A 25205-nucleotide genomic window follows, 5' to 3' on the forward strand; every position below is an offset into this window, starting at 1 on the left:
GGCAGCCTCCCAGCTCGGGCACCGGGCCGCTAGGCAGCTCCCGAAGTGCCACGGAAATGAGCTCCCAGTGTTCCCCCTTGAGGCTGGGGCTGGGCATGTTTGGCTGGGAGCGCTATCAGCTCCAAGGAAACCTCCAGTTTCCTTTTCACTCTCCCTGCTGTCCAGAGCTAACAAATGTTTTTAATTTTAGAGGAACGTGGTGTAGGGATCTGTAGACTTGCCTTCCACCCAGGCAGGAGAGAAACCAGGGAGAATTCAGAGAGGAGGAACAAGGGGTCCCGATGGCAAGTCGGGTTGAGCTGGGGTGTCCAGGCCCTGCAGTCACCCACAGTTTCATGGGGGAAGGGGCTCTCACACCCCAGCAGCCCGCATGCCTGCCCCCGCCTCAACACCACCAGCAAGGTGAGCCCCCAGCAAGGTCCCTCCCTACAAGAACCATGCTGGCACACGCTGGCACACACCTCTCCTGGTGAACACCCCTCCTGGCTTGCCCTCTGGCCCCAAGAAGAAGATAAAGAGATCCCCGAGCTGCCAGCCGTTCTCGGACACTTGGGCACGTGCTCTCCCAGACCACACGACACACATGAGCCCTCTCCTGCATGCTCACGTCCCACGCGTACACATACATCACACGGGCATACATTCGGGCGTCGCACAGCACATGACACTCCCATGTGCACAAAACGTACGCGCACCCACTTGCATGCCCCACGCCGACACGTGTTTACAGCAGGCCCGTGTATCAGCAAGTCTCTCGAGAACCTGCCTCCCCCAACGCAGCCTGGGCCCCTGCGGGCCAGAGCCCATCCCCACATCAGCAAGGGTCCCTGGGAGGCGGCAACAGATCTAGATCTCTCAGCTCCCGAAGGACCGCGATCCTGCTCTGTCTGAAATCATGAAATAATCATTTTTTAACACCAGAGGGTGGGGTTCTTGGGTGAGTTACATAAAATTGTGAATTAGTCCCTGCTCCAAATAGGCACCTGCCTGGGCCAGAGAGCAGCGGAGCCGCATGCTCTGTAATTGTGCGTCAGGAGTCTCGCCATTGTTCCCTGGGCCATTAGTCAAAGAGCAAATTAGGAACAATTTCTTGACAAAAATTGATTCTTAATTCTACAGCGCCACCCCCCCCACCAGGCTCAGGGGGCCAGGTCCAGAGTGCAGGCAGGCCAGCCTGCCTGAAGCGGGGGGCCCTGTACCCATAGGTCTGCACTTGCCCAGCATCTAGAGTTTGTGCAGGAGAGCGAAGGGGGGTGAGCTGAGCCAGCACCCCCTCCCCTGGCCCAAGAGGAGAGTGGTGCACATCTGCTCTTTCCAAGGACGATACAAAGATTTGGGGTTTGGGGGCACCTGGGTGGCTCAGTTGTTAAGCCTTGGCTCAGGTCGTGATCCCAGAGTCCTGGGATCGAGCCCCGCATTGGGCTCCCTGCTCAGCGGGAAGCCTTCTTCTCCCTCTCCCACTCCCCCTGCCTGTGTTCCCTCTCTCATTGTATCTCTCTCTCAGTCAAATAAATAACATCTTAAAAAAAAAAAAAAAGATAAAGAGTTTGCACCCCCCTGCCCAAGTAAGAGGGATTAAAAAAAAAAAAAGGAAAAAATCAGACACATTCCCCAGAGCACCTTAGCTGGAGGAGCTCGGCCCCAGCACCCCGAAGCCGGGCCCCCACACCATCTCCTTGAAAGAAGTCTTCTGCCACCAGATTGGGGGGGTGGTGATTCTTTTCATCAGGGCCTCTGGCTGGTGCACTGGAGGGAGCAGAGGTTCTGGGGGAAGGTCAGTGTGGACCAGCCCCAGCCCAGACCCCAGAAGCCCTCTCCCCCATGTGGCTCCCTCACTAGGGCAGCTTGGACCCCCACAGGCCCTCCCCAAGATGCTGTACTGGGGCCTTTGTGCCTAGACTGGAAGATGGTCTTCTTGCCATGTTGTCCTCTTTGGGGGCTTAAGCTTTGTTAAGGCAGCCCTACTTTGGAGGGGAGAGGAAGGCAGTGATCCCCTCCCCCAAAGAAAGGGGCCCTCCCCCCTCCCCACTGGAAAACAATGCCTCCTGTCACCGAAGGCCAGGTGATGGGGAGAGGCAGCAGACAGAGGTAGAAGACTTGACCTGGGCCAGGCCAGGGTGGGAGGGTCCTTCCTACACCTCCCCCAGGAAGTCTCCCTCCAGCATTGCCAGGCCCCGTGGCCTAGGCGGAATGTCTCCCAAGTCCCAGCTCCTGCCTGAGCAAGGGGCCTAAGTGCTGAGGCCAGACACCACCCCCTCACTCCCCCCACCCCGGGCACAGCTGGTCCCTGCAGGCCACAGACAAGCTCCAAGACAGTCTTGGGGATGTGGCTGGAAGTTTCAAAAGGCAGCAGGAGCTGCTGGGGAGCCAGACTTTGAAATTGGATGAACAGCTTTCCCAGGCCCCTCCCGCCTGGGGGGGTAATTCTGTTTCTGGTTGGTCCAACCAGGTCAGAAGGCTGCCCAGCCCCCTCAGCTCTGGGAAGGTGCTTGTTAAACAGAGTCATAATTTGCGGCTAAATATAACCCAGTGTGTTCACACCTACAGTATAATTCAGGGTGCTGGTTGCGTGAGGTTATCAACAGGAGACCCATCTGGGTTAAATCGAAGCGATTTTCATAAAAGGGCAGGAGCATCCCTGTTGCCCAGCCCCCCCCTCCAGATGTTGGTTGGTGGCAGTGAGGCGGTTCATAGGGTTAGTGCTGCTGAAGGGGATGAGGGGCAGGGAGACGCCTGGGACCCCCAGAGGTGAGGAGGGCCCCAGGAGAGGGAGCCCCCCATTGCGTCCTTACTGCCCGCTATCCTCCCGCCCCGCTCCAGCCTCCTGGACACCTTTTCACATGGGCTGCAAGAAGACAAGGGACCCCGCGGGGATGTCTGGGAAGGAATCAATAGCGTGTACTAGGTCGCCCGCCCCAAAGGCCAACTGCTCCTTCCCTACCGATGGTCCTCCATAGCCAAAACTGTAGAGGGGTGTGTTTCGGGGGTTTCCTTGCAGGAGGCTGGCCCAAACCGGGCCCTCCTCTTCCTGCCTGCGTGGAAAGACCCCAGCCCCAGCCCCAGCCCCAGCCCAGGGGAATGGAGGTGGGTGGCCTAGTGGCTGGAACAGCCCTGGCAAGGGGGTGGGCTGCGCCGAGGTGAGGGACAGAAACTGCTGGACCTCATGAGGGGCCAGGTACAGGGTGTTTCTGGGCACCCGCCCCCTGCTCCCCGCAGAGACTGGCCACATGCCTTCTGCCTCCTCCCAGACCAGGCCTCGCACGCCCGCTGGAGGGAGAGCCAAGTAAGCAGTTGCTGTGCGCTGCTCCTTCCCCGCTGGGTGTGTTTACACATGTCGCTGTCAAGGTATGTCTGGACAGGGTCTCTGGGGCCGGGCTTCCTGGGCCTGATCTCACACGGGGGTTGGGGGCTGAGAGAGGGGGTACGGGCTGGGTGTCAGGGTTTCCTCTGATAAAATCCAGCTGGCCCTGGCGAGGTAAGACAGACAGGCAAGGCCAGGAGCAAAACCTAAAGGACGCGTCTGGGGCCAGGCTGGCCCGATCTTCAGGGGACCGAGCTGGCCACAGCTCCCAGCTCATCACACCCCACCCCTAACACATGACCAACACAGTTCCTCTAAGCACCAGTTCCCCCCAGATGTAGGGGGAAATGGCACCTGCCCCTTCTCACCCCAGCCTCCAGAGTGTCCAGGAACCTTGAAGCAAACTTCCCTGTTGGGCTTTTTCACATTCCCAAAGGTGGGAGCCCCCCACCCCCCACTGCCCTGCTAGGCTCCCCTTCCTGCCTCTGTCCCAGCTCCAGATGGTCGCGGCTGCCTGGTGCAGACTGGCCTCTGACCCACAAAGCCAGAGGCCTGGACGGCTCAGTCTGGCTGCCCCCCTGTTCTCTTCCTGCCGGGAACTTGCTGCTGGCCACGCTCCCCACTCACATCCCAGACCCCGCTTGATGGGGCGGGCACACCTCACAACCTCCCTTTGTCCCTGCACTCCCTAGGACTTTTCTCCCAGTCCTGTGGCTGTGTCTGGGAGGAAACCAGGGCTGGGCCGGCACCAGATCTGCCCATTCTCTTCCTCCTTATTGCTGGGGGTTTGAGCCCTCCGCCAGTTAGCCTGCAGCATATATGCACCAACAATAAATTATTCCCATCAAAATTCCCATAGAGCAGCTGGGGACTGTGGCAAAGCCCTTTCTCCTCTCATTCCGCCCAGGCAAGCAAAGGGCCTGGCCCAGGCATGGCCACAGGACCACCACTGCAGCCTGCGCACCCCGCTTTTGTTAAGAGGACAGTAGATCCATTCAATTGAAAGATCATTCAGTAGCCCCGTTTATTATTGTTGTTGTTGTTGTGGGTTTTTGACCTGCAGGAATATGTGCCGTGTGCCAGTCCATGACCCGTCAGTGCTGCGTGCAGACGGCGGCGGGGGCCGGGGAGAATCCCCGGGAAAGTCCCCCTTCCAACAGGGCAAGGCAGGATGGGCAGCGGGGCCGCACCCAGGGCAGCGCGGAGGCCGGCCCGGTCCCCTGCGCCCCGAGAGCCACGTCCGCGGCGGCGTCCCCAGCGCGCGAGCCCCCGGCTGCGGGCCCCGCGTCCCGCGGGCGCGGGGCCGCGGGGGCGCGGACTGGTCTGTCCCCACACGCGGATTCGGGCCCGGGGAGGCGCCGCCCGTTCCCGGGTTTGCGCTCGTGTTTTCCGGGAGCGCGAGTGCCCGAGGCCCGGAGCCGCCGCGAGAGGCGGGTGGGAGCGCGGAGCCCGGCTGCGAGCGAGAAACAAAAGCCCGCCGGGGGCGGCCGCGTCGGGAGGAGCCACCGCTCGGCGGCTCCGGGTCCCCATCCGGTCCCGCTCCGAGTCCCCGCGCGGGAAGCGGCCGCCGCGCTCCCCCGTCCCGCCCGTCCCCGGAGCGCGCAGGCGGCTGGAGGCGCCACAGTCGGATTCACGGCCCGGGAGGCGCCCCCCCCCCCCGCGCAACGGGCCGGCGACAGCGAACGGGAAACTGACGGGAGGCGAGCGGGGTCCGCCCTCCGCCCCGCACGCCGGCTCCGCTCGCTGCTCTGGGCCGCCGCTGGCCGGGACGCGGGGCGGCCGCCCCGCATGGGGACTGGGGGGCCCGCGCTCGCTGCTGCCTCCCGAGCTCCGCCGGGTCCCCGGGTCTCGCCCCACTTGCCCCCCAGCCCCCACGCGCGGCCCGCCGACCCCCGCCGCATTCCGCACCCCAGTGCCACCCGCTCCGCCGCGCCCCCGGCTGCCCCATCCCGCCCCCACCGAGCGAGTCACCACGCGGGGCGCGCCCGGGGTGGCTGCGGGGTTGGCCGCGGGCGCCCGCTCTCCGTCCGCCGCGCGGCTCCCCCGGGGCTCGCCCGGCGCCTCCTGGCACCGACCCTGCAGCGCCGCGTCCTTAAAGGCGCCGCCAGCCCCGCCGGCCTTTGTCCGCCCGGAGGCGAAGGTCACGCCAGGGGGGAGGGGGGCGCCGCGGGGCCGGAGGTGCGGCAGGTGAGCTGGACTCTATCCCCCCATCCCCTCCGCCAGCCCAGGGGCAACATTCCGCTGTGGCCTCCCACTGCCCTGCTGGCGGCCTGGAGGAGGCCCCGGGCCCAGTAGCCACCAGGCCAGAGGCTTCCTGAGACCTCCAGGCTGGGGCGGATTGTCCTGTGCGGTATGCAGTTGGGGCCAAGGGCCTGGCTTTCAACGACTGAGGGCGGGGGGGTGTGCTTCTGGGAGAGGGAATGAATGAGGGACCCCAGTGGGGGCAGCTTGCAGAAAGGAAGGCCCACATCCTCAAGAGAAAACACAGTACCAACCAGGCGGGCAACCTGGCTGAGCTGGGCTCTGACCAAGAAGGGGCAGTCCCTGGGGAGGGACTCACTCCTGGTCTAGGGACCAGACCAGGATCCAGAAGGCAAGACTTGGGCCAATTCCACTGGTCCACCTCTCTGGTTTATGTGACTACATGGACATCTGGGTGCCAAATGGTGTCCTGGACCCTCATTTAATTCTCTGGGTAGCCTGGGATACAGATGACATGACGATCATTCCCATTTTACAGATGAGCAAATGGAGACTGGGACAGTCAGGAACTGGCCGGCCTGTGTTCTTACCCAGGGGCTGGGTGCTGGGGTCCCAGATTCTGCAAAACCTTGGGACATGGATTGACTGGCTTGTGGGTCCTTGATAACCCCAAGACTCATGGCCTGGGCAGACTGTGTCCGGCCTTCTCCAAGCCCTTATGCTTGTAGAAGGAGAGCAGGAAAAGGTGGGCCTTATAACCCCACACTGTGGGCCACAGCACCCACAAGCAGGATGCCAAGGGCCCCATTCTCCCTGGGAAGTCCCCTCTGCAGCCTCTGCCAGCCAGGCCTGTTTTTCTGAGTCCCTGGGATGAAGGCACAGCCAGGCAGGTCACCATCTCTACAGCTGGGGAGAACTGCTAATATATGGGAAGAATCTGGAAGCCAGATTCCAAAAGGTCACATTGGACTGAAACCAATAAGATTATGTTTAACAGGCTGGGTATGAACCTCCACTTTTAGGTTCAAAAATCAGTTGTAACAATGCAGGCAGTTTCCCACCCGAGGCTGGATGTGCGGACTTGCAGCTGTCTGTACCTTTCAGGCAGAACTGGCTTCCCCTGCAGAGGCCCCTTGTGAATTTCTCCGAGCCCCAGCAGCTGAGCCTGTGCCCTTGGGGGCCCTCCCGGGGTGTCAGGCTCACTGGGGGAGGGGACACAGCTGGGCACAAGAGAGAATGGGGTCCTTGTGCTGCTATCATGAAACCCGGGGCTGGAAGAACACAGCTTTGTCTGCACCCACACTCCCGTGGTCACCACGGGACCAGGGATCAGCGCCTGGGGCTGGGGGCCGGGGAGAACAACAGTGGCTCTGCTTTTGGCCTCAGTTAACCCTTGAGTGGGTGTTGCATGCATAGTTTTTGCCTGGCTCTGTGCTTGGGGGCTGGCGGCATGCAGGAGAAGGGTAAAAATCAGTGTCAGGACGCAAGGTTCAAAACAGTGTCGTGAAACCAAATGTTTTCTGGATGTAAATGGCTGCAGCTGGGGGGAAAGATGAGAGGGTGGGCCTTGGCAAGGGGCGGCGGGGGCGGGGGTGTTCCAGGTGGCGGTAGCTCTGAGACACACTCAGCCTTCCCCAGAGTCCCCTTCTTGTACCAGGCCCGTCTGGGAACAGAAGCCCAACCTGAGGCACCCCATTCCTGAGCTGGCTGCGGCGTGGGCCTCACTCCTGGGGACTTCTCCATCATGTGGAGCAGCTCCCGCACCAGCTCCCGCACCGGGCAGCCGTCAGCTCTGCCGGATCTCTTCCCTGACCACAGGGACACCCAAATGGGAGAAGAGCCCAGACGTCCTTGGCTGGAAGCCAGAGGACCTTGCAGGGACTTCAGAGCGAGTTGGGGTGGGGGTGGGAGGTCAGGAAGGGCGGGTGGAGGTCAGGAGAGGCAGATGAGGGTGATTTGCAGGCTTCGAATTGGGGGTCTGGGCTTGAGCTGCCAGAATCTGGGCCGGGAGTGGGGTCCTCCCTGCGACTGTGGGTTGTTCTCTCGCAGTAAGTGGCAGGGGCGGCAAAGGGGCAGCGAGGCATACGGGGACCCCAGTGAACACCGGGGCTGCAGCGTCTCTGGCCCAGGCCACCGTACCTGTCTGGCCCACCCACCCAGCCTCAGGCCCCTTGGTAGGGGCAGGATGGTTTTCTTCTTTATAATTTCCTAGACTTCTCACATTTCTCTCTTGAAAGGGTTTGGGTTTTTTTTAAAGATTTTATTTATTTATTTGACAGAAGGAGAGAGATCACAAGTAGGCAGAGAGTCAGGCAGAGAGAGAGGGGGAAGCAGGCTCCCCGCTGAGCAGAGAGCCAGAGCCCGATGCGATTCAGGGCTCGATCCCAGGACCCTGAGACCATGACCTGAGCTGAAGGCAAAGGTTTAACCCACTGAGCCACCCAGGCGCCCCTGAAAGTATTCTTTTTGCAATCAGAGAAATCCAAAATAATAGGCATGACCCCCAACACATCTCTGGGCCAGAGGCCTCCGGCCGTGCCGCTGGGGATCACTAGCTCAGTGCTTTTGGTCCTCCCCAGGAGCCTGGGTCCTATCCCTGCTCCGCGGACCCCTTGATGGTTTGTAGGCCCTGGCGTGCCTCAGTTTGCCCTACAGCCCCTTCCCCAGACCCTATGGAGACCACCAGCTGGGCTCAGGGTAGGTGCCCCCTGCTCTGGCTGTCGTGCCTCCAACCACAGGGTCCAGTCTGGTCCACGAGCACCCAGAAGCCCATCCCCGAAGCTGGGCACTTGTCTTCTGAGCCTGCACGTAAAGTGAGCCCTGGGCAGCAGGTCCCGCTGGCGAGAGGCCCACAGCCCCGCACATTCCATGCCACGGCTGGGGTGCAAGCTGTGCAGTGATGGCCTTATGGGGGGCCCAGGCCTCCGGGGCTGAGGCCAGCCTCCTTCGTCTTGTCAGGGCCCTGGGAAAGCCTCATGCAGGGGTCAGGGTCCTCTGCCGGCAGGCACACCCTCATGTGGGGGCCCATGGCAGGAACTTCCTGATGTCTCATGGGTGGGCACAGTGAGCTGAGGCAGGCACGGGGCTGGGTGCCCTGACCATGCCTGGCCTGCGGCCCGCTGCCCTATTTTCACCGCAGGGATTGCTGGCCCGACTGGCGCTGACTCTGTCCTGCCCCCACCCTGGGATCAAGGGCCATGGGTTAGGAGCCCCCATGAGGGTGACAAGTGTGGGGGTGCTGAGGGATTTCCCTCAGAGGCTGCTGGACGAGAGGCTGGCTCCAGGGGATTGCTGGCTTAGCATGCACTAGGGTGAGGGGGTGCTGGGGGTCCTGGGGGTGGACAGAGCAGGCCTAGGGCCCTCCCCTGGGGAGGGGCGGGAGAGATTTCCCTGCATGGAGTCAGAAAAGGAATCTGTGGGGGCACCTGGGTGGCTCAGTCCGTTAAGTGTCTGACTTCAGCTCAGGTCATGGTCCCCCAGGGTCCTGGGATCGAGCCCCTGCATCAGGCTCCTTGCTCGACAGGAAGCCTACTTCTCCCTCACCCACTCCCCCTACTCGTGTTCCCTCTCTCGCTGTGTCTCTCTCTGTCAAATAAATGAATAAAATCTTAAAAAAAAAAAAAAAAGAAAGAAAGAAAAGAAAAGGAATCTGGAGAGGGTCTGGGTGGGGGGGACAGAAGTAGGAGAGGATGAGAAAGGGCCGGGTCCCTCGCTAGGCCTTGGGACACAGCAGCCGCGCCATCCTCACTGACCAAGAGGGAGAAGGGCGGTTTTCCGAGCGCTGAGCCGCAGGCCCCCGCTGACCCCTCACCGCTGGCCAAGGCTGCACAGGCAGGAAGGAGAGCAGCCAGCACCTGGGCCCAAGCCATTGACCTCAGTCTGAGCTCAAGCTGCTGCCCACCAGCCCCGAAAACAGAAATGTAGGATTTGGGCGATGGGCCACCTCACAGGGGCCATTGCTGGCCTCTGGCTCAGGACAGCCAGACTTGACCCAGATAGCTGAAGGGCCAAGAGGGGCTCTGCAGAGTGTTTTGGGGGGAGCAGCTGTTCCTGTCCTCATCCTCCTCCGTGGCCATGCAGCAGACACCCCCCCGTCACCCTCAAATGCAGGTAGGGTAGGATGGCGGCACTCATGCCTTCTGCCCAGTGGGGCTCAGGTGCTCGGCTGTTTCCCCGCCGGGACAGGCCCCTTGGAGGAGGCCCGCTGGGCTGCGGGGTCTGCGGGGAAGGGGCTGAGTCAGAGCCCAGGGCACCTGGGACAGAACAAGGGTGAGGCCCGGCCCCAGGGTTGAAGGGACATGTGGGACCCGGCCTGCTTCTCCCTCCTGTTGGGTGATTCACATCATTAGTGAACCCACGATACAAAGTTCAAAGCTCCAAGGGGCGTATCGGCTCAGAATGGCTCCTCAGCCCCATGGCCCCGTCCGTTCTGGGCCGCCTCAGCCAGTTGCATGGAGGGGAAGTTGGTCCCCTGAACCCCTTGTGTCTCTGGCTGCCTGGGCCACATGCAGCCCCACTGTGTGCCCGCACCTGTGCCCGTCCCCCACCACACACCCGTCCCTCACCACACACCATTCCAGAAATGGAATCTCTGGGGGCACTTCCAAGGTCCCTCTTCCTCCGTTTCTCGGGGGGTTGACTGGCATCCACAGGGCCCAAGTCCCCCAGGACTTGGGATGAGACCTTTCTTCCCGCAAACTCTTTGTAGCCCTGCTGCACCTCCTTAGGCTCAGCCCACCACTGGGCAGGCAAGGGCCTCCTTGGGCTCAGGAGGTCTGGGCCCACACCCAGGTCTGCCATGTACTGCTGGGGCACCCCACCTCCCTGAGCCCAGCATGTCTCCCACAATCACAGGGAAGACGCTCTCTCGGTGGGGATGAGAGGGGTAGGTTGGATGGCAGGGTGGTCCCGATGACACGGAGAAGCCTGGAGGCAAGTGTGTGTGCACAGTGGCGGCCTGTGTCCCCACTGCCAGCGTTCTCCCCGGCCTGAACCACTGCCCGGGGCCCCTTCCCCACACTGGCCTGTCCTCCTCATTGAGGCCCTTGGTGACTTACCCACAGCTCTCAGACCCCACGCCCCGCTTCTGTAACCACACGGCCAGGTAACTGTGTCCCCAGTGTTCTGATGTTTCAGGAACCCTTCTGGAGTGGCTGGATGGTGACCCCAAAAGACCGCCCACCTGGCTCCTGTGGGTGCAAGCTGGCGCGGGAAAGGTGTGGGGGGAGTGGTCTGCATCAGGTCAGGCCCTAAACCCACACCCAATGGCAAGCATCCTTTTAAGAGAGAGGCACAGGGGCATTCGCGGTGGCCTCATGATGACGGAGGTGAGGACCTCATAGGGTCACCAGAAGCGGGAAGAAAAGAGGGAGGCTGAGCCCCTGGAGCCTTGGGAGGGAGCGCGGCCCCGTCCAGCCCCGGATTTGGAACCGTGGCCTCGCGCGCTGAGACGGTACGTGTCTGCTACGCCAGGCACCCAGTCTGGGGTCCTTCGTGTGACCAGCCGAGGACGCCAACCCCCACGCGGGCCTGGCTGCGGGCAGCTCCTCCGCGCCCGGGCACACGGTGAGGGTGTGAGCTGGTCCCTGGGAGGGAGGTGTCCATCCTCCTCAGCGCTCTCAGGACGGAGGTGAGCCCCAGAGAGCCTGCGCTGCCGGGGCTTGCTGAGCGACGTGGCCCCATCGCAGGCTGCGTCTACCAAGTGCCACGATGTGCCGCTCTTTAGGAGAAGACGTAATTGGTTAGTCATCTTGAGATGAGGCCACCGTGGTGAAAGTGGGCCTAAGCCCAGTGAAAAATGTCCTCATTCCAGCGGGGCTGGGCAGCAGGGGGCACAGAGGTGAGGCCACGTGGCCACAGAAGCAGACACTGGAGTGATGGGACCGCAAGCCACAGGGTGCCGAGGATTGTCGAAGCCCCCAGAAGCCAGGAGGGAGCTCCGGACAGAGGGACTGCTGGACACCTGTGGCCTTCCAAACTGTGATGGGGTGTCTGTGCTGCTCTGAACCGGCCACTCCGTGGGCCTCTGGGGATGGCAACCCTGGGACACTGGTGCAGGGCTCCAGGGGACAGAGGGAGTACGTGTAATGAGGTGGCCACGGAGTCGTGCGGCTAAGTCTGCGGGCTGGGAGCTGGCCTCTGGAAACCGGGCCGTCCCCTGTCTCCGTGTGAGTCCTGAGGCGGGAGAAAGGGACGCCCAGCTCTAGTACGCAGTTGCTTCCCTGATGATTAAGGACGCCAAGCTACTTTTCACCTGCGTGTTGGCCATTTGGATACCCCACAGGTCTGGGCAGTACCTGTTCAAGTGTTGTACCGGATTCAAATATTGCTTGATTGTCTTGTTTTTATGGTTTCGTGGATGTTCTTTATGTATTCTGCTCAGGAAGGCAGCTCCGTCTGGGTACTTGTCTGTCTATCCCGGTAGACAGATGGGGGGGCGCCCGGCTGGCTCAGTCCGTATCGCATGCAACTCTGGATCTTGGGCCATGAGTCTGAGTCCCGCACCGGGTGTAGAGATTACTTAAAAATAAAATCTTTTAAAAAAAGATGCACAGATGTATGGAGTGGATGTTGTCTCCCTGTGTGTGGCTTACCTTTCCACTCTCTAAATGGTGTCTTTTTTGTTTTTTTAAAGATTTTATTTATTTATTTGACGGCAGAGATCATAAATAGGCAGAGAGGCAGGCAGAGGATGGGGGCGGGGGAAGCAGGCTCCCCGCTGAGCAGAGACACCCCCCCTTGTGGGGCTCGATCCCAGGACCCTGAGATCATGACCAGAGCCGAAGGCAGAGGCTTAACCCACTGAGCCACCCAGGTGTCCCTCTAAATGGCGTCTTGATGAGCCAATGTCCTTAAACTCAATGAAGTCCAATCATTCATGGAGAGAGCCTTTTGTATCTTATAGCAATCTTGCCCAGTGACAGTGTCTTGAAGAGGTTCTCTTATTTTTATTCTGGAAGCTTTTTTTGATTTTACTTTTCACATAGCGGTCTGTGATCCATTTTTAATTAATTTTTGTATATGGTGTGATGTAAGGGTCAAGGGTCATTCCCCCCCATCAAATCCAGCTGACACGGCGCCTCGGATGAGAGGCCCAGACTCAGGCCATCTTTTCACCCTGCACCGCAGCGGCCCTTGTGGCCCAGCTGATCGGAAGATGGGGTTGAGGGGTTCCTCATTCTGACCCTCCCTCCCGTTCCATTGGTCCGTTTTACTGTTTTTGTGCCAATCATGAGAGGCTTATGCTCGCTGCCCAGTGAGTGCTCTTGCCGGCTGGAGCAGAGGAGGCCGCGAGGCCGCTGGAGAGCTTGTCTTGGGTGCCAGGCCTCCAAGTGTCCGTCCGCCCAGCTTACTTCTCTTCGCCGCAGACTGTGGCCTTCTCCCCTCCCACACTGAGTATCGCCAGCCCCACAACAGTGTCAGCAGAGCCCAGATTCCGCGGCCTGGAGACCCAGCCGCTGCTCCCAGGCAGGTTCCTGAGGCCGAGCACGCCTTCTGGAAGATACTGTGCATGAAAGTGGGGGTGGTTCGCAGGGAAGGGGCATGCCGAGGTCAAGCCTGCCTGCTGGGCAGGAGTCCTCCTTGTGGATCCTCACACTGTCGCCCGGGACTGGCTGTGGGCCCGCCGTTGGCACCCAGAGAGCTGGAACCTTGAGGAGCTGACCCCGGAGCTCACACTGCAGTGGGGAGGGGGGGTGAGGCGAGAGCTTGCACCAAGGAGTCAACTCTACAGCACGCTCAGGGAGTGCGTGGCCCCCAGGAGGCTGGAGAGTGTTGCAAATTCAGACAGGGCACACGCGAGACAGCACTTACGCAAAGCAGTCAAGGAAATGAGGAACCAAGTCATGAAAGTTGTGGCGGGGGGGGGGGGGTCATTTCAGGCTGAGGGGCTGGCAGGTGCAAAGGCCCTGAGGTTTCTAGGAATGAAAGGGGGCCAGTGGGCCTTCAATGGCGGTAGAGGGGAGAAGAGATGAGGAAGGGGCTGGGGGAGCCAATGGCTGGATCCCAGAGGTCTTTGCAAGCACTGGGAAGACTGGCATGAGAGGCCAGGGGAGAGTTTTGAGTGTGGAAGAGATGGCTGCGATAGTTGGGAGGCCACTGGGTGGGGGGAGGGGGGCAAGCCCAGGGGAAGAGGCTGCAGGTCAGGGAATGGCATTCAGCCTGGGGAGGGCTGGAGCTGGAGCAGCCAGGTGCGTGTGGAGTGAGCTAGAGCCAGCCACCGGTTTGCAGAGTAGGCCGGGAGAGTCCCAGTGTGGCTCAGATGGAAAGCAGAGGTGTGGATGAGGTCCATGCAGGGGTGAGGAGGGACAGGCTGGGTGGGGAGGGCAGGGGAGAGGCAAGAGGGCCCAGGCCAGGGAATGGAAGCCTGGAAAAGGAAGGTCTTACCAAGTAGGTGTGGTCCCCTGGGTCAACCAAGAGCAAGACCAAGTACCACCTCACCCCATTGTGGACCGTGGGGATCCTCCCTGAACTGGCCTCCTGGCCCCAACCTCTCACCCTGTGGGGAGGCCCCAGCCCCGAGGTCCAGCCCCTCTGGGCCCCATGAGCCCAGCAGGTTCCCTAAGGTGCCTGGCGACCCCCTGCTTACAACAAGCCCTCCTGGCAGGGTAGGACTCACCGATGCCCTGGTCGGACCCACGCTGGGGACAGAAGGGCTCCTGCCTCCCAACCCTGTGACCCCAGTGGTGCCCTGGTTCCCGCCTCCCCCGCCCCCCATTCTGCCCCATGCAAAGGGGCAGAACTTGGAGGACTTGGGTGTGAATGTCACCGGAAGGCTCAGAACCACAGATGTCCTCTGGCAGCTCTAGAGGCCAGAAGTCCCAGGCCACACGGGGCTCTGAGGACAGTTGGGTCATGCCTCTTGGCTTCTGGTGGCCACGACAGTCCCCGTCTCCACAATCCTGCCAGTCTCCATCTCTTCTGGGTCTCAAATCTCCCTTTGCCTCCCTCTTCTTTTCTCTTTCAAGTTTTTACTTATTTTTCAGACTGTGGTGAAATGTACATGAAAGGGCCCACTTCCACCGCTTGTAAGCACAGCTCGGTGGCTTCAAGCCCCCTCCATCCCTGGCACCTCACTTTATAAAGACTCCAGTCACCCCGTTAGGTCCTGCATCCTTGGGAACTGGGGAACGCCGCCCCCACCCAGCAGCAGGAGCAGGGAGCCCCTGGGACCCTGCTTCTCCCCCTCTGGCTCTAACCCCCAAACCCCCGGCCAGCAGGGGCCCTGGGTGGCTCCAATCCTGCCAAGCCGCCTCTGAAAACTGGGCTCTCCAGCCTCCCTCCAAGGTCACTGTGGGTGTGAACGGCCCGGCCTCGCAGAAACAGCCTGGGAAGGGCCAGCAGCTTCCCTTAGGACCCCCAGGCCTCCAGCCCTTGACCCCACCCTAGAGGAGAAGCACTGGGAGGACAGAGGGAGTTAGGGCAGCCAGGGGCCCAAAAGGCAGGACATGCTGGGACAAGCTGGCTGCTCCCCCCGGGGCAGGTGGGGGGGGGCGAGGAAATGGCCCCAAGTCCTGACAGGTGATGTCCTGCATCAGCCCCTCCTGTCCCAACTGCAGGAGGGCAGAGGGGGAGCCCTGGAGAAGCCAGGCACAGCCCAGTGTCTCGCAGGCCCAGGGCAGCAGCTGGTGATCCTCTGGCCTGTGGGGAGAGCCGCAGGCCCCCTCTCTGGGCCCTGACAGATATGCTCCTAGGTATCACCGTCCCCCTGTCTGAGGCTGCCCAGATGGCTTGGTGGAGGAAGGGCACTGCTGCTGTGTCCCCTGCTCCTGGCCTCTCAGCCCTGCAGGCTGTGACACAGCCCTCAGTCTCCTGTGCAAGCTTCTGACCTGATCCTGCTTCCGCAAGGGGGAAGTGCATGAAGCCTTTGTCGAACGTGGGCCCCTGGCCTTCCCTCCTCCCCCAGCCCTACACCTTTGCAGGTAAGGGGTCCCACTCTGGGCCTGGCCACCTCTAGAGCTAGGGGAGCACGGAGGGCTCGACAGGCCACCTGCTCACTCCTCCCAAGGCCACGTCTTGGGTGAAACCTGGTGGCTGGACCAAAGCAATAGCCCGGCCGCCCCAGGACCCCCAGTGGGGGGGGCCTCCAGGTGAGGAGCAGAGGTCACCAGCCAAGGCCCCAGGGCTGCAGACAGGGCCCAGGGCTGCCTGACCCCAAACACTAGGACCTTACGGGCCCCTCGGCTCTGTGTGGGCAGAGAGCCACCCCAGGAGGGGCCGCTGGGACAGGTGGGCACCCTCCACCCCTTGGCCCTACTTGGTCTCTGCAGCACCTGGATCTGGTCTCAAAGAGACCTCAGCACTTCTCTGTGGCTTTCCTGCCCTGGTCCCAGCCAGGGTGTCCCGAGCCCAAGGAAAGGGGCGCTGGGAAGGCAGCCCAGCCTCACGGGAATCTGGGTGCTGAGGCCTCCAGCCAGGCCCAGGTCCCTCTCAGGGCCATACCCCTGCATTTCTAGACCGGGGGCCGGGCTCCAGGTCCTCGGTGCCTCCTGGTTCTGAATTAAATCCCATTTTCACATGAGGTCATCCTGGACTTTGGCTCGGCCCTAAATCCAATGATAGCGTCCTCATGATCAGAGAAAGGTAGAGGGACATTTCAGACTCAGGGGCACAGGGAGGGAGATGTCCAGTGAGGGGGAGGCAGACACTGGGGGGTAACCCCAGGAAGACTCAGTGAATTCCCCCTCCCCCAGCCTTTGGAAGGTGCTTGGCCCCGCCCACACCTTGATTTAGGACCTGTGGTCTCTCCAGTGCCAATTCCCGCTGCTTTCAGGCACCCAGTGAGTGGGAAAGTGTCACGGAAGTCCGAGGGAAATAACAAAATACTTAAAAACCAAATCCACACGGTAGAGACGGTAGAAATGACCGAGGGACCAATGCTCCAGGGGCCTGGTGCCCTCCCGGCGGCCATGCGGACATGCGGTAGGACAGCCCTGCCGCCCCGGCCGTCCTCAGCCAGCCCCACACTGCCGCGCCTCCCCGCTTAGCCCCCCGCAGCCCCCGAGTGCTCCAAGCCCAAGCTGGTGGCCCGGCCACTTTCCGATGACCACTCTCCGCGACTCTGCGGGAAGGCTGGGTCTCTTCGGCAAACACGGAGGGTGTCGGTCCTCCTGTCCCCATCGGGTCCGCCCCACAGGAAGAGGTGGAGGAGGGGGGTTGCTGGAGCACAGGAGGCCGAGGGCTGGGTGTGGCCGGGAGCGAACACAGCTGGGCCCCCCAGGAGGCTCCCCGCCCTGCCCCCCCCACCCCCGCCACAGCCGGTGATGGACGTGCAGTTAACCGGCCTGCGGTTCTGTTGGCAACGGGACGGGGACAGGAAGTGAGTGTTATAAACCAGGGCCTTTCAAGTTAGGACAAATTCATCAAACAAATGAACCTGCGAGCACAGAGGGCCGTGCGCCTCCCTGCGCTCAGGAGAGAAGGGCCGCTCCAGCTCTGAGGGCCGAGGTGCCTTCCAGCCCTTTCCAGGCCCTTCCCCGAGCTCCAAACTGGACTGTGCACAGGGCAGGGTGCTACCAGGTGTGTGATCTCTCTTTGGGCCTCAGTTTCCCCTTCCGAGAGCGGCCAGCATGCTTTGATTTCCCTCTCGAATTCCAGATGCCAGGCTTGATCTGGTGCTGCCAACACTGACAGCCCCCCCCCCCACTCCGCTGCTTGAGGGAGCAAGTTCCAGAACCTTTATGCTAAGGGCTTGTGTTCATCAGGGCAGGCTGTCTTTCAGGTTTTAGACCCAGGGTGGGTTCAAAATGGCTCTGAGAGCACAGCAGAGCCTGAACAGTGGTGGAAGGGGACAAGCACCGATGGGGCAGGGGCCCTTGAGGGCAGCCCTGTTGTCTCACTGCTGGGATTCTGAGCCAGGGAGTGTCTGGCTCTCGCACGAGGCCGCTGGCTCAGACGCCCTGGGCCAGCATGGGCTCACGGCTGCCCCGGCCCACCGACGACGGCTCTGGCTTGTCCGGACCTGAGACGCAAAGCCCCCGCAGCCCTGAGGCCAGAAGAATGAAGACAGGTTCCCTTTTGGGGCTCTGGGCTCAATGCTGGCTACCGTGCAGAGGGTCCCCCAGCCAGCATGTCCCCGGGGACAGGTGGAGTCAGCTGACATTGTCCAGCACTGGGTTCCCAGGTCCCGCCCACAACCCCCTGCCCCTCGTCTTTTCGGGGAGAAACCTATTGGCATGAACTGTTTTGTTTTTTTTTTTTAAAGATTTTATTTATTTATTTGACAGACAGAGATCACAAGCAGGCAGAGAGGCATGCAGAGAGAGAGGGGGAAGCAGGCTCCCCACTGAGCAGAGAGCCCGATGCGGGGCTCGATCCCAGTACCCTGAGATCATGACCTGAGCCGAAGGCAGAGGCTTTAACCCACTGAGCCACCCAGGCGCCCCATGAACTGGTTTTTTAATATAGAAGCAAACGCCGGGATGTGCGAGCCGCGTGCTTCTTGGCTCCGTCTGCCCAAAGGGCCCAGAAACCGAAGTCCCAGGGGCAGTGAGCACACCTGGTGCCCAGACCTTGACTTCCAAATTCCATTCTCCTCTGAAAGGAACAAGGGCTTTTTGGAGACATGGCGGGTTCCAGGGCTGGGGCAGGGAAGGCTCCAGATGTGCCTGGAAAGGCCTGTGGGGCCACAAAGGCAGGCAGTGTGCAGAGGAAGAAGTTAAAGACGTGGGAGTCAGAAGAGACTTGAAGAGGGTCCCACCGGTCACACCGGGACAAGTCAAGCAACAAAATGAAGACCGTAATGGGCCACCATCCTCGTTTACAGTCGAGATAACCCGTGCTGCCAGTAAATGAACGAACACAGAGACGGGACAGGAAGCAGAGCCTGAAACGCGGAGGGCATGCCGCAGTCGGCGCACGTGAGCGGGGCAGGTGGCACGTCCGTCCCCGGTTCACGGAAGAGCTCGCAGGAAGCTGCCGGCCAGCGAGAGGCTGGAGAAACGGGGTGTCCACGCGACTCAGCACATTGACTCACAGGTTTCTACTAATTATTGCTTACTACTTTTGTGAGTTCAAAATACGAATTAATTTACCTTATGGTGGAGAAACCTGGCAGACGTGATCTTCACCGGATGGCAAATGTTCAAACCGCGTGCACTGGGACAGACAGATGTCATGTGCCTCCCGGTGCCACCACCAGGAAGAACATTACGTCGTTTCTGGGAGATTTCACCAAAAGCGCAGAAGTGGGACCCAATGAGGAGGAAACATCAGACAAACCCAAACGGAGGGATAGCTTACCAAGTCAGTCACCTATACCCCTCAAGAATATCACAGTCACGAGATATAAAGACCAATTCTCAAGTTAAAGTTTGTTTTTGCCCTTTTTTTTTTTTTTAAGGTTTTATTTATTATTTGACAGAGAGACAGCGAGAGGGAACACAAGCAGGGGGAGCGGCAGAGGGAGAAGCAGGCTTCCAGCCGAGCAGGGAACCTGATGCGGGGCTCGATCCCAGGACCTGGGGACCACGACCTGAGCCGAAGGCAGACGCCTAACAATGTGGAACAACCCAAGCGCCCCTAATCATCACATTTTTTTTTTAATTTTTTAAAAGATTTTATTTATTTATTTGACAGAGAGAGACCACAAGCAGGCAGAGAGGCAGGCAGAGAGAGAGGAGGAAGCAGGCTCCCCGCAGAGCAGAGAGCCCGATGTGGGGCTCGATCCCAGGACCCCGGGACCATGACCTGAGCCGAAGGCAGAGGCTTTAACCCACTGAGCCACCCAGGCGCCCCTAATCATCACATTTTTATAGTAAGCTCTATACCCAGCCTGGGGCTAGAACTCATGACCGGGAGGTCAAGAGTCCCACGCTCAGAGGAGAGAGCCAGGCACCCCAGATGTCTCACATTTTTTAAATTTTTATTGAAGTGTAGTTGACAGACAGCATCATATGGGTTTCAGGCCCAGGACAGAGTGATGCTACATTATACACAATACAATGTTGTTACAGTATCAGCACCGCATTCCTCGCGCTGTTCAGGTCCCTGTGTCTTACGCTCTCTGTAACCCCAAGATCACCCCCTCCGTCCCCTTCACCCATTTGGTCCACGCCCCTTCTGGTAACCACTGGTCTGTGCTCCTTACCTGAGTCTGTTTCTGTCTTGTTTTTGTGGTTTTTTTTGCGTGTTTGTTTTGTTTTTTAGATTTCTGCTTTATAAGTGAAATCATATGCTATTTGTCTTGCTCTGACTTATTTCACTCAGTGTAATACCCTCTGGCTCCATCCACGTTGTTGCAAATGGCAGGATTTCATTCTTTTTTTGTGGCTGAGTAATATTGCATTGTGTGTGTGTGTGTGTGTGAGAGAGAGAGAGAGAGAGAGAGCTCATATGCACAGCACTCTTTCCATTCATCTATCTGTGGATCTTTGGGTTGTTTCCACGTCTTGGCTATCATAAATGATTGTGCAACAAAGAAAGGAGCGCATGAGTCTTTCCGAATTCGTGTTCTTGTTTTCTTTGGATTAATACCTAGACATTGACTTGCTGGATTGGACGGTACTTCTACTTTTAGTTTTTTCAGGACCCTCCATACTGTTCTCCATGGTCCTGCGCCAGTGTGCAACCCCACCAACAGTACATGAGCATCCTTGTTCTACGCACCCTCACCAACACTTGTGCTTCTTGTCTATTTGATTTTAACCATTCTGACGGGGGAGGTGAGATCTCATTGTGGTTTTTATTTGCATTTCCCTGACGTTGAGTGATGAAGAGCATCTTTTCACGTGCCTGTTGGGCATCAGAGTGTCTGTTCAGGTCCTCTGCCCATTTTTTAATTGAATTATTTGGGTTTTATTCATATCAAGTCACATAAATTCTTTATACATTTTGCATGTTAGCTGCTTGCCAGGAACACGATTTGCCCATATCCTCTCCTGCTCAGTAAATTACCTTTCCGTTTCACCAATTGTTTCCTTTGCTGTGCAGAAGGGTTTTTTTGTTCTGTTTTGTTTTGTTTTAAGTAATCTCCACACCCAACCTGGGACTCGAACTCAAGAGTCACATGTCCCACCGACTGAGTCCGCTGAGCACCCCAGTGTGCAGAAGCTTTTTATTTTCGTGCAGTCCCACTTGCTTATTTCTGCTTTCCTTGTCCTTGCCTGAGGAGACAGATGATCCAAAAAATACCACTAAGGCCGATGTCAGAGAAATTACTAGGTTTTCTTCTAGGAGGCTTGTGGTTTCAACTCATACATTTAAGTCTTGAAGCCATTTTGAGTCTATTTTTGGGTATGTGTAAAAAAGTGGTCTAGGGTGTTACTTTTTAAAATATATATATTTTTATTTTTTTTAAAGATTTTATTTATTTATTTGACAGAGAGAGATCCCAAGTAGGCAGAGGGGGAAGCAGGCTCCTCGCTGAGCAGAGAGCCTGATGCGGGGCTCGATCCCAGGACCCTGAGATCATGACCTGAGCCGAAGGCAGAGGCTTTAACCCACTGAGCCACCCAGGCCCCCCAGTGTACCACTTTTTAAAGTAGATTTTGAAAAAGCAACCCTTTTGTCCTCTGACCTTTTGGATTGCCTTATCAGCAAACAGCACCATCCAGAGTCCCCGGGTGTGTGCGGCCTTAGGGAAGGGGCTGGCGAGCTTGGGAACCCCGCCGTCCGCCACCCTTGCCGCACTGAACAAGCCCCTGCATTTTCCTGGCCTCAGTTCACCCTTCGGCTCAACAGGCTTTGCTTAGCTTGCCTTCCTTCCTGAATGCCGAGGCACTGACCCTGATTGTCAGACCAAAGTGTGGCCGGTGAGCTTTCCCAAGCCTGCGTGATGAAGTCAGTCACAAAGACTCAGATTCCAGATGGAAGGAGACCGAGGAATGGGACAACGGACTGACCTGTGGCCCCGGGTTGGATTCTGGGGCTCTCTAGGACACGTTTGGGACAATCCATGAAATGTCCCGGGGTTTGTGGTTGAGGAGTACCGCCGTATCAGTAGTAGTGTCCTGATTTTGACTGCTATGCCGTGGCTGTGTGGGAGCCTGTCCCCGTTTGAGGAAATCCGCGCTCCCTGTGAAGGGGTAACGGGCATCGTGTCTGCGACTCTCAGTGGTTCAAAAACGCTAAAAAACGCTAGGGCGACACAATGTGGCGAAATGTCACTACTTGAGGAATCTGGGCGAACAGTACAGAGGGACTGTGTAACAGTTCTGCCACTTTTCTGTAAGTTCGAAACTGCTCACGAGCACAAAGTTAAGGGGCGCCTGGGTGGCTCAGTCGTTAAAAGTCTGCCTTCGGCTCTGGTCATGATCCCAGGGTCCTGGGATCGAGCCCCGCATCGGGCTCCCTGCTCGGAGGGAAACCTGGTTCCCCCTCTCCCGCTCCCCCTGTTTGTGTCCCCTCTCTTGCTGTCTCTCTCTCTGTCAAATACATAAATAAATAAATGATCTTAAAAAAAAAAAAGTACGGAGTTAAAAAAAAAGCAGTGAGGCCCGTCCACGCTGCCTGCTAGAGGAAGACACGCAAACCACAAACCCATCCACGGGCTCGCGCAGGTCCCCCAGCCCAGCGGCAGAAAGACAACAGCTGGGTCAGGAAATGAGCAAACGGCGTGAACAGACATTTTCCTGCAGGGGCCCTGCAGGTGGCAAGTGAGTCCCTGAGAAAACGCTCAATGTCATCGTTCGTTGGGGGATGCGAGCTAAAGGCACACCGAGTCCCCAACTCGGGCCACAGAAGGGCTCCCCCGGTCGCAGAAGCCACGGCCTGAGAGCAGGGCGGCGGCGGGGGGCTGGGGGTCGCCGAGGCGCAGCCTCTCTGGACAGCGGCCTGGCGGGGTCTCTTAAACCGGAACCTGAAGGGCGGTCGCGTGCGTGGGCGTCACTGTCTCAGAGAAGCCTCGACTTGTGTTCACACCAAACCCGGAGCTCCAGCGGACACCGCGGCTCTACTGGTGAAGGTCAAGACCAGAAAACAACGCCCATGACCTCTGGCGGGTGCGGGAGCTCCCAGGATGACAGCGAGTGAGGAAAGCCAGGCCCAGAGGTCAGCGCCTGTGTGACCCCTCCTGAAACCACGACAGTATAGAAATGGAGTCCAGGCAGTGGTCGCCGGGGGTGTAACGGAAGGGCGCTGGCGTGACCCGGTGTTCTGTATCTTGACCACATCCAGGCCAATACCCAGGTCACGATTCTGCGGGATCATTTCACAGGGTGTGACCATGGGTGGAACCTGGGGAAAGGGGAGGCGGGCTCTCTCTGTGCTGTTTCCGACAACTGTGCGGGAATCCATAATCATGTCAAAATAAAAAGCATAACAACAGATCCTAACTGATGCTATGTGTGTGTCTAATGTGACTTTGTCTAGTTGCCAAATATATACGGCGGTGCGCTATTTATTATGTACATTTGCATATGCAAATACAACTTTAAGTGTTTAGGAAGAAACGCCCGATGTCTCCACAGCCTCTCAGTTGGATTCCCCGATGGCCTAACGGAGGTTCCCACGTTGGTTTTTTTTTTTTTTTAAGATTTTATTTATTTATTTGACAGACAGAGATCACAAGCGGGTGGAGAGACAGGCAGAGAGAGAGGAGGAAGCAGGCTCCCCGCTGAGCAGAGAGCCCGATGCGGGGCTCGATCCCAGGACCCTGAGATCATGACCTGAGCCGAAGGCAGAGGCTTAACCCACTGAGCCACCCAGGCGCCCCCCACTCCCCACCCGATGTTGGTTCTGCTGTGCACTCAGACGGAGAACCACCAGCTCTCTGGGGACAAAAGTCGTCTCAAGCTCACACCCCTGGCTAAGCCACACACACACACACACACACACACACTCACATACACACACACACACACACATACACACACAGCCGATCCAGACCATTCCAAGGATTTGTGGAGGTGCTGTGAGCAGATGTTGGGCTAGTGCTGGGGAACAGGAAACAAGGAGAGGGCCCTGCCTGCGTGGGGCTCCCAGGCTGCGAGGGGACAGAGGTGAGATGGCCAGCAAGGCCAAAGACCATGACCCCTGGCCCCCATCTCTCGCATTTCCCACTGGTGGCGGACCCCTCGTTCCAAATCCGCAGCCAGGCCTGGGGCCCACCCCTCCATCCCGTATCCACCAGCCCTGGCTGCGGCCGGGTGTGGTGATCTTGATGGCTCACACTAAGTTTGGAAAAACCCGGAGAAAGTCACTCTGATGTCTTTCAAAAGGAGTTTCCCCTGGGGACCCTGCATCAGAATCACTATGGGAGCTATTCTGCGAGCTTCCCAGGCCCCACCCTGAATTCAGGGACTGAACTTCCGGGCCTGCAGTCTGAATTTGAAGCGGGCTCCCCCGGGGATCTTTCTGCATACGAACGGGACTCAGCAGTCAGATTCTCCCGGCCTGGAATTTCCACTCCAGCAGAGCTGACAGAGGCTCGTGCGACATTCCCTTTTTGCCGTAGTCTGAAAACAAAAATGCTCACAAATTATTTGATCCTCCTTCCATTAGTGGGTAGATCTGCGTCTCCCCAGCCCCGTCGGCCCAGGGCTGGTCTTGCTGACTGGGTTGGTTTGGTCAGAAAAGACCAGCAGCTTCGGCTCAGTTCTCTCCCTTCCGAGGCCCGGACTGAGCTGTAAGCAGCTTGGTGCCCCAGGCTGCAGGGCGCGAGGCCACAGGAGAGACTCACAGCTGGTATCCACCGCCAGAAATAGGAATGCAGGTGTTTCCAGATGATTCAAGGCCCCAGGCTATTCAAGTCACCCCCAGCTGTCTTCCCAGCCCAAACCTCAGACCTCGCAGAGCAGGGATCAGGACCCGCTGCACCAGGTCCAGATTCCAGCTCACAGAAGCATGAGCCTAAGGGGGTGGGGGTTTAGCCGTGGAGTCTTGAGTGTTATCATGCAGGGTTAGTGGCCAGAGCAGGGCTGAAACTTCCCTTGGAGAAGCCTGAGCAGACTCCCAGGGGGTTCCTGCCCCCTAGATTCCAGGAGTACCCCTGCTTCTGTCCTGGGCCCCTGGCTCCTGCCTAGTTATGCAGCTCTGCCCTCCAATCTGTGAGCCAACCTATATCCTCCCCAGTTAGCTCCAAGAACCCGTGTCGACACAGGGATGCTGACCCGGAGGAGCCGTGGACATCGGGAGGAGGCTAGAGGGTCGATCTGGACGCTCTTGGCACGCAGGTGTGGAAGACCCAGCCCACAGTGTGGTCCTGCGGAGAGAGCACGCAGAGGGCCAGGAGAAGAGGGCCCACTGGGTGGGCGGAGAAAGGCGGAGAAACAGAGGAAGGAGGGGAGACAGGAGAGCAGGCTCAGTGAAGGAAAGGCCCAGGCCTCCAGGGAGCTGCCCAGGGAGGGGAGGCCTGGGAGAACTTCTGGGGCCTCTGGAGGCAAAGGTGGAAGCAGGGCCCCGGGCTGTGGATTCCAGAGTGGGCCAGCACTCCCCTCGCAGCAGGACACCCGGCCCGGCTGAGCAGCACGGGAGCCCAGAGCTTGCACTTAGCAACACCCACAGTGAGCCAGCAGGGCTGTCGAGGGCTGCGGAATCCAGCAAAATTAGGGCCCGCACTGGGGATGCCTTCGGGGTTTTGTTTTATTTTTGCAGTCATTCATTTTAGTCTATTTGACAGGGGTCCTGGTTCCAAAGGGCTGAGGAAACACCAAAACAGGACAGAAGCCTTGGAGTAGACTGACTACCCTTTCCAGATGTTTTGCCGAGGCGAGAGGGAGCAGAGGAGAGAGCAGGCTAAGGGGAAGTCCGTGCACAGGAGGAGCTT

General features: G+C 59.0%; 1 protein-coding gene across 1 annotated transcript in view; it reads left to right on the forward strand.

The window, feature by feature from the left end:
• Positions 1-4387: 4387 nt before the first annotated feature.
• Positions 4388-25205, forward strand: part of LOC116875507 (collagen alpha-1(I) chain) — a 50407-nt gene continuing 29589 nt past the window's right edge. The window contains exons 1-2 of the mRNA XM_032871072.1: positions 4388-5488; positions 15408-15423. Of these exons, the coding sequence (XP_032726963.1) occupies positions 4388-5488; positions 15408-15423 (1117 nt within the window). The remainder of the gene's footprint in view (positions 5489-15407; positions 15424-25205) is intronic.

This window comes from Lontra canadensis, unplaced genomic scaffold (assembly GCF_010015895.1).
Source record: "Lontra canadensis isolate GAN:19392208 unplaced genomic scaffold, GSC_riverotter_1.0 scaffold41, whole genome shotgun sequence".
Classification (NCBI taxonomy): Eukaryota; Metazoa; Chordata; class Mammalia; order Carnivora; family Mustelidae; genus Lontra; species Lontra canadensis.